This window comes from Brassica napus, chromosome A6, assembly GCF_020379485.1.
Source record: "Brassica napus cultivar Da-Ae chromosome A6, Da-Ae, whole genome shotgun sequence".
NCBI lineage: Eukaryota > Viridiplantae > Streptophyta > Magnoliopsida > Brassicales > Brassicaceae > Brassica > Brassica napus.
This window is the reverse complement of record NC_063439.1, coordinates 25,551,481-25,560,006: the sequence shown is the minus strand read 5'-3', so window position 1 is coordinate 25,560,006 and position 8,526 is coordinate 25,551,481. Positions and strand designations below refer to the sequence as shown.

The 8,526-nt window shown below is 31.5% G+C and overlaps 2 protein-coding genes across 2 annotated transcripts; one reads left to right on the top strand and one right to left on the bottom strand.

The window, feature by feature from the left end:
- Positions 1 to 1,727, top strand: LOC106349402 (transcription factor AIG1). Its single transcript, XM_013789356.3, has 2 exons — positions 1 to 575; positions 877 to 1,727. Exons 1-2 carry the CDS (start codon positions 96 to 98, stop codon positions 1,402 to 1,404), a joined length of 1,008 nt encoding a protein of 335 aa, XP_013644810.1. The 5' UTR covers positions 1 to 95; the 3' UTR covers positions 1,405 to 1,727.
- On the bottom strand, positions 1,535 to 4,610 carry LOC111199049. The gene is made up of 2 exons (XM_022688500.2): positions 4,578 to 4,610; positions 1,535 to 4,237 (listed from the first exon to the last, which is right to left on the bottom strand). Exons 1-2 carry the CDS (start codon positions 4,608 to 4,610, stop codon positions 3,998 to 4,000), a joined length of 273 nt encoding a protein of 90 aa, XP_022544221.2. The 3' UTR covers positions 1,535 to 3,997.
- Between the last annotated feature and the right edge of the window lie 3,916 nt (positions 4,611 to 8,526).

Here is an 8,526-nt window from a genome sequence, read left to right as displayed (position 1 = left end):
CAAATAAGATGTTTGTGACCTTTTGTCTCTTCTTCTACAATTGTCTTTCTCCTTTCTAGCTTTCTTTCTGCTCCAAAAAAAAAAAAAACCAAAAAATGTATGCAATGAAAGAAGAAGACTGTCTCCAAACGTTTCACAACTTACAAGACTATCAAGACCAGTTCCTTCTTCATCTCCATCCACAAAACCACCCCTGGTCATCTTTACCTTCTTTTGACCCGACTCATTTCCCATCCAACCCGACCCGTTATCCTGACCCGGTCCACTACTTCAACAAGAGAGCTTCTTCATCTTCTTCTTTTGACTATACTGATGGTTTTGTCTCTCCTCCCATGGATAATCATCATCATCAGAACCATCTAAGGATCTTATCCGAAGCTCTTGGACCCATCATGCGTCGTGGCTCGTCCTTCGGGTTTGATGGTGAGGATATGGGGAAAATGAGTGCACAAGAAGTCATGGATGCCAAGGCTTTGGCTGCTTCAAAGAGTCATAGTGAAGCCGAGAGAAGAAGGCGAGAGAGAATTAACACTCATCTTGCTAAGTTGCGTAGCATTTTACCAAACACAACAAAAGTAAGTTGTAATAATTAATACACTTTCCCAGTTTCCCTTCTAGTATGGCTTTGATGTTTTGAAATTTAAGCACGTTTTGGAAAATAGAAGGAGAATTAATTGAAATTAACGAAAATTTTAGAATTAATCAATGATCTACTTTTCAAATGTTACATTTATTCAAGTTAGTAGTTGTAGTTCTCATTTTTAAAAAGCAATAACTACATCATAACGATATTTTCGGTATGTAACTATACTTCATACATGTGATTTTTTGTGATTATAATCATTATTATTAATATATAGATTATTTTTTCTTTAGACCGACAAAGCTTCGTTGCTAGCGGAAGTGATCCAACACATGAAGGAGTTAAAACGACAGACATCACTGGTCACCGAGACGTGTCAAGTCCCAACAGAGTCCGATGATCTGACCGTAGATTCGACTTACAACGATGAAGAAGGAAACTTGGTGATAAGAGCTTCCTTTTGCTGCGGAGACAGGACTGACCTCATTCATGACGTCATAAATGCCTTGAAGTCTCTTCATCTTCGAACTCTCAAAGCCGAGATTGCAACCGTAGGTGGTCGAGTCAAGAACGTCCTTTTCTTGAGCCGAGATGACCATGAAGATGATGGTTTCGAATATCGTAACGATGCCTTGGAGCATGATGATGAAGAGAAGAGATATAATCGCGTGAGTTCGATAGAAGAAGCGTTGAAGGCGGTTATAGAGAAGTGTGTCAATAATAATGATGAAAATAATGATAACAATAACTTGGAGAAATCATCGTCAGGGAGTATAAAGAGGCAAAGGACTAGTAAGATGGCAAATCGATTTTACAATTAGTTTATATTCCTCCATATATAAAATGATTGTTTAGATCATCAAGTCATTAATTAACTAATTAGGGTTAGTTAATTGGACTTGCAAAATGGGATCATGGGTTGGTGGTCTTAATATTAAGTATGTTTTGAGGCTTTTTAATATTTTTAATGTGGTTTAGGTTTCTTCTTCTATGTTTTAACTTATGAAGGACCCCTTTATTTAGGGTTCGGTTTATATATTGTACTATAATTAAGACATTTTCTGGTCTTGTTTAATATAGGTTATGTAAAGAGTTTGGGGTTTGTATCAGTGGAGTGGAATCAAGAAGATTTTATTATATTATATATATGATCTTGATGTGTACAATAGGCAACTTAACATTATAGTTTTCTAATTGTCAATTGCTTTTCTATTATTACTAATATAAGAGGTTTCGTTTATATATGTACTAATCTATAATAATCTATAATGACAGAAAATTCTCTTTGCATATCCCTTGCTAAATTTCTGATGACCATAAAAATAATGTCGTAATCAAAATTTAAATTTAAATAAATATTAGTATCTACATTAATATATATTTGCTATCATCGACTGAATACTCAGCTTTCACTTCATATATGTAAGGATATATAATAAATGTTACATTTCCTAGATCAGATTGAGGTAGAGAGTACCTAGTATAACAAGTGATATGGAGAGGGGTAGATCGAATCTTTTTCGTGGGAAGTGAAGACTTAGATCTTTGTTCTATTTATAGAAACTCTTGTGAGCTTTAGTTTCGGGATCTTTGCAATGTTGTCTCTTTCACCGTTACAGATACTCTCTTCTTCTTACGTTATTTATTATCACTACAGATATACAGTTGATACCACAAACACATCACGTCATGATTTTATAACTTGTGCATCTATAGGTTTCTTTTGTTAGTTTCTGTTTTCACTCAGTCCTAACTCCTAACATATAACAAAATTAAAGGCTTTCTTCGCATGAATAAAAGAATTACACATTATTTTGATTACACTATGATTTTCTTTTCCTTTTCAGATTTTTATTCTGTTATAATATGGTTTACGAATTACAAGTTTAAAGAATAACGGTATGGAGTTTTATGGGCCTCGATGAACAAATTTGTATGCCAAATGTTTAGTGATGTGTTTTCCTTGAAATATAACGGTGGGGCATGATTATCGTCTTTAGCACATGGGCTGGTCGATATACTGAGGCCCAATAGTAAATTCAAAATAATTGGCCTATGCAGGTACGACGTCATTAGCACGACGGTCTAACCCACTGAGCTAATAGGCCATTTGAACACCTTTAAATAACAGCTAATTGACTTCTTATAAGGAGTAGCAATATGACCTAACTATTAGCCATGAAGAATTATGAGCATTTCCAAGAAAAAGCCATATGAGAATCAATGTACAGTTTTTTTTCTTAAATTTGGGGCATTTAAAATATAAAAGTGGCAAAAGTATACAATAGGGGGGCCTATTACATAGCTTTAGTGAATTTTTAGAAATCAAAACTGGCCTTAGAAGCCCAAGTAGTAAGAGAAATATATTGATGTGTCTCTGGCCCAACCCAAAATGAAAGAAGAGTAAATTGGCGCAAGAAGAAACTTGAGAAAGTCGGAACGGAACTTTAATGGAGTGAAAACCAGAGTTGCATGCAAGCGCTCGATTCCAGGGGGTGAGACTGTCGCATAGCTGATATGCGATTCTTAATTATGGAAGAGATGGTGGAGAGGATGACAAATAAACTGACGTATTACTCTGAGCCAATTGATCGCAGTTTCCCTCTGTCTTTGTATTTGTTTGAAGAGCCAAGTCTGACTTTGATTTTCTTTCATTGACCAGAAGGTCTTGTCTTTAATAACATTCTGATGGATCTAGGCGACCCAAACAGATTCTGTTTTGAAGAACAACAGTTTGATAATGCAAGTTCTGTTCCAATAATCAATGTTAATCTGTTACGTTTAAGCTTCCTTGAGAGTGAAGAAAAAAAGATAATATCAAAATATCTCTTATTGATTAAAATGAGCATTTACATGTATATATAGTCAGCTGTACAATTGAGATTAAACCAACTAATCTAACCGAACCACTAAACCGATATAAATAAACCTTCCTCCGTAGGTGTAGTCACTTTATCAATGTACAGGTTTGAAAGACACACCTGAAGATAAGTCCACAAGTGTTGAAGTACGTAGATACAATATTATGTGGACCAATAATGTCGAATAGAAAAGCATGTACATACAGACCCCAAAATACTTCAGCTAGTTGGAGTTGTGATATTACAGTTGGATACACCATTGGAATTATTTGTTCACTATTCGGAACAATGAACTCATAGTTTAAACTTTAAACATACCATGTGAAACAAAGATATACAGGCTCCTTTTGACAATATTGTGAAATGGCACAATGATACCAACCTAACGAGATGGTAGATCTACTTCACTCGTTGTTTTGACCGCCATGAACGATATATCATATATACGTAGCTTAAGCCTTTAAGTAGTACAGTTCTGAAAATATATACAAGATATTGAATTCTTGAAACAAATCTAAAACTGAAAAAAAAAGTGGAATACAGAATGTTTAGCTTAATTGGCTAATGTAAATAGACAACTTTGTGTGAACATCAATAAATAGAGTTGGAACTTATAAAGAAATAAAAATAAATAGAGTTGGACCCCGATGTGAGAAAGCGACAAGAGAAGAGGTCGATGGTTCTGGCCACGACGGCGACGGTGGTAGGTCCGTCGTGTAGGCCCGCCGCACGTGGTCGAGCTTATCCTCTTGTCTTTTTGACCGTTCAACTTAATTTGTCTCTTCCTCAGTAGCTTTATGTATCAAGATTTTCTTACTGCTCAATAGATTTTATTAAATCATCTACGTAAGGATTCAAATTCTAGCGACTGTTGAAAGAAAAAAAAAAAATCTAGTGACCATTGCCCTTAACATCCATCAGTAGAAAGAAAAATAGGATTCACTGAATCGAGTTTTCTGATTATGAAACTCTTCAGTTCATCAAAAAATATGTATAAAGAACGTGACAAAAAATAAATGAATACACATGTGTAGATGATGAGTACATAAACATATTGGCTGGCACTGTATAGTTAAAGTTGGCCGACAACAGAATATCAATGAGACAATGATGCAGATTCAGTTTCTCCCAACCTGACACTTTGACCCCAGTTTCATGCTTTCCATTTGTCATTAACAATAATATTATGTGAAAACAATAAAAGTTAATATTAGTGTTATAATGACAATATTTGTGGTTGGACTGGTTGCTTGATGTACAACGCACCACCCAATCGGAACTCTCTCGACTCTCATTCAAACCCCTTTACTACTTCAATTAATATAACTTATTACTATTTGGACTCAAATAATTACTACAAAGTTGACATTGATACGCTTTAGGTTTTCAATGGACATCGGTGCAGGTCTCACAGGTTCCTCCTTAAAAGCTGTTCTCTCCCCTAGCAAGGAACCGAAACCAACTAATGGATCCATGAAACCCCAAATATTATATCTCCAATGGAAGATCATAGATGTAACCATTTTGCTCTGATTTTCGTTGTAATGGTTATCGCAGATTGTTCGACGGAATTTAGACTAAACTTTTCAGAATAGATTTCTTCTAGAACAGTATTAGCCAAATAAAATAATCTATCATTACCAGGAGAACTTTTAACATGTAGGCAATGAAGGTGATTGCAGCCCGTTGTAATGCAGAAAGCACTTCAATCGTTAAAAAGCGTGAAAAAATATCATCTGATGTCAATGCATTGGCAACATCCAACCAAATTTCGGTCAAGATTTCATCATTGATTTCTCTTGTACTCATATTTGTCATATCATATTTTTTAACGAGTAAGATTGTTCTAAAGAGCTTGTTGTGGCTTTTTTCATGTAATGTATCATATCAACTTTTATGTTATTGTCTTTGATAGACAACATTGAATAAAAATAATTTAGACGTAAAAATATAATCACTTAACTAATTTCTTTCACTCTCAAAAAAATTTTGATTTTCTCAAAATTCTTTATTTTAACTTCACTTTTCTTTTAATTTAATAAATTATATTTTGATGAATTTATTTATGAAATATTACATATATATTATCTTCTATGTATATTAATAGATATTATATATGTTCGGTAACAATGTATCGTCTAAAAAATATATAACTTCACTAAATACTACATATAATATTTAGATAGATAAACATAGATATGTTAGAGTTTATTTTATTCTTGTTATTGATAATATTTAACATAAATTAAAAATATTAATAATAAGGTTGAACCAGATGATATGGATGAAACATAAATTGCACAAAAAAAATCTTATGAAACATCAAATTTTATATATTATATTTTCCATAAATAGTTATACATGTTATTTTTATATCGTCTAATTCTTTTTGTTTATATCAAAATCATAGATAACATTTACACTGATAGAGAAACATATATATTTATATTTTATTTTTATTCTTGATAATAGGTAATATAACTAAAATAATTAATATTTGTTTATAAATTGTAATTTTATAATATTTTATAAAATTTAATTTATTGAATTCATTTATCTTATTTGGTAATTTATATTTTATTTTTATACTTAAACTTTATCTTTTTAGTTTAGATATTTAATTTTAAATTTTCTAATTTTTTTAATATTAAATTAAATGTGATAACTACTAAATTTATTTGATAAATAAATCTATATTTGTTTTGTATTATTTGGTTGATATGCATTATAGCTTTGATTTTATTATCGGCTTGATCTGAATTTGATATTTTGATTGTATTATCAGTTTTGATTTACGTTTTTTATTAGCGTCACCATTTGAAACCTTAATATATTACGTGAATGGTTGGTTCACTGATTGACAATCAGTTTTAGTCTTCAGATGTTCTTGAGGCAATTAATTAAAAAGAACTTCACTTTATATTTTAATAGACTAAATTTGTCGTACCTCACAGATGTCTTCCATCATAAATAATTTGGCAAGTAACAATACGATTAATGAAAGTTTTTAGAATAAAATTTTTAACGGAATATAAGAAACCATCTCTTAACTTTTAATTAAGAAAAACTAAAAACTAACTCTTAAATATCTTATTTAAGAGCCGATTTTTAGTTTTTTTTGGCTAAAAATTAAAAAACGGTCTCTTATATTCCGGTAAAAAATTCACCCTAAGAACTCTCATACGTGAGCACTAACGTGACATATGATTAGACAAAGTAACGAAGGGTATTTATTTTATCTAAAACTTTAATTTATTTACAAATCAATTACCTAATAATTGGAACTAGGAAGAGGTTGTTGGTTTGACTAAAAGTAGGAGAATCGAAGCATGCAAACTTGTACCTCTCACATAATAATTTATATATTTTTAAGCATTTGGGTTTATAAACTGAAATTCGGCTTTTTTAGTTTAATTAAAACGAAACTGATCACTTGCTTACAGAAAAAAAATTCTTTGGTTATATTTTGGTTAAATAGCTTTTTAGCTGGGTAAATTTTTTAAATCATTCACTATTTATTGGACTAATAACTAATTATCGTATAGCTAAACCACTTCTTAAAATTTGAACATTTGAAATTGTTTAAGCGGTTAGCTTTTGATTAGGTTAATGCAAATTCACATATTAGAAAATGTAATTCTAAATAAACCAGATACACTCAGTGCCGGGTTAATATGAGGACGATATCAGTGCGACTAATCCGCTCCAAACCTAGTAATATTAGAGACCTAATATTCCAGTAATATTAGGACCCAGTATCTTCATTAGTATATATAAAACTAGGGTTGGCCCGCCCTACGGGCGGGATATTAGTTAATTTGATATTCACTAAATGCTCGAGTTGAAATTTGTTTTAAGATTCAAGAATTTGGTTATTTGTTATGTCTTACTTATTAGTATGCGGTGGTATAGTTATTTTTCGATTATTCTTGCTTTGGTATTGTATCAAATTAACTAATTGTCCAACTCATAATTATAGATGTACAAATATGGATTTGTGATAAAGTTTGATGACAATACTGTTTTTTTTTAATTCTTATTCATAGTGGAGTGTGCATGTGTCAGAAAGAGGCATATAACAACTTTTATGTTTTTATGTATGGATTTTAAATATATATTATTTTGTATAATGCATACTTGCTCTACAACATTTGCTTGTAGACTAAAAAAATTGTTTTCTATATTTTTAAAAGAGAAAATATTTAGTCTAGAATATAACATGGACATATGTATTGACTATATATAGAAGTTGGGTGTTATTTTGAAATGACATATGTATAGAGATTTTTCAACCATTACTTCACTGGCACAAAACATTTATAACTGTAAATACCTTCTTTTAAAAGCAAAACTAATAAAATCGTGTACAACAAATGTATTTTGATATATATTATATGCATCAAGTTATAAAGGTTGGAAACATTGCAAAACTATTTGGAGCAAAGTTTTTAACTTCACGATCTTAATCTTGATGTCAGTTCAGTGTCGGTCCTGGACACAAGTAGAAGAAGCATGGGCTTCCAGCTGACACGATAATAAGTATTTTCGCGGCCACGTATTTATAAAAAGTGACTTTAGCCTAGTGGTTCTAAGAAAAATTACCAGTGCTAGAGGTGTTGGGTTCAATTACCCTTAACTGCATTCATTTATTTTGGTCTTAAATATAAAATGGGACATGTGTCATTCCCAGAACGCACGAATTGATGACGTGGCTTCACGGGAGAGAGGCGAACATTTCTTTATATATATAGATTTAGATTTAGACAGCATTAAAACACAGTACCACAAATTCTAATTAAAATATCAAATAAAATGATGTGCATGTTTGATGCTCGTGTAAAAAACTTATAAAATATATTTTTTACCAACGTTAAGAAAATAATTTATTATAGGACCTTAGAACAAGGTTTGCCTAAGAGCCCTTGTTCATCTTAAGCGGGCATGGATGATGGATACACTAATCACAAACTCATCTATCTATACTATTATTTACGAAGTAAATTTTTGCAATAAAGCTCTCACGTTGAAAGTTAGAGTGATTAATATCGTTTATACCCTTAATGAATAAAATGTATAAATAAA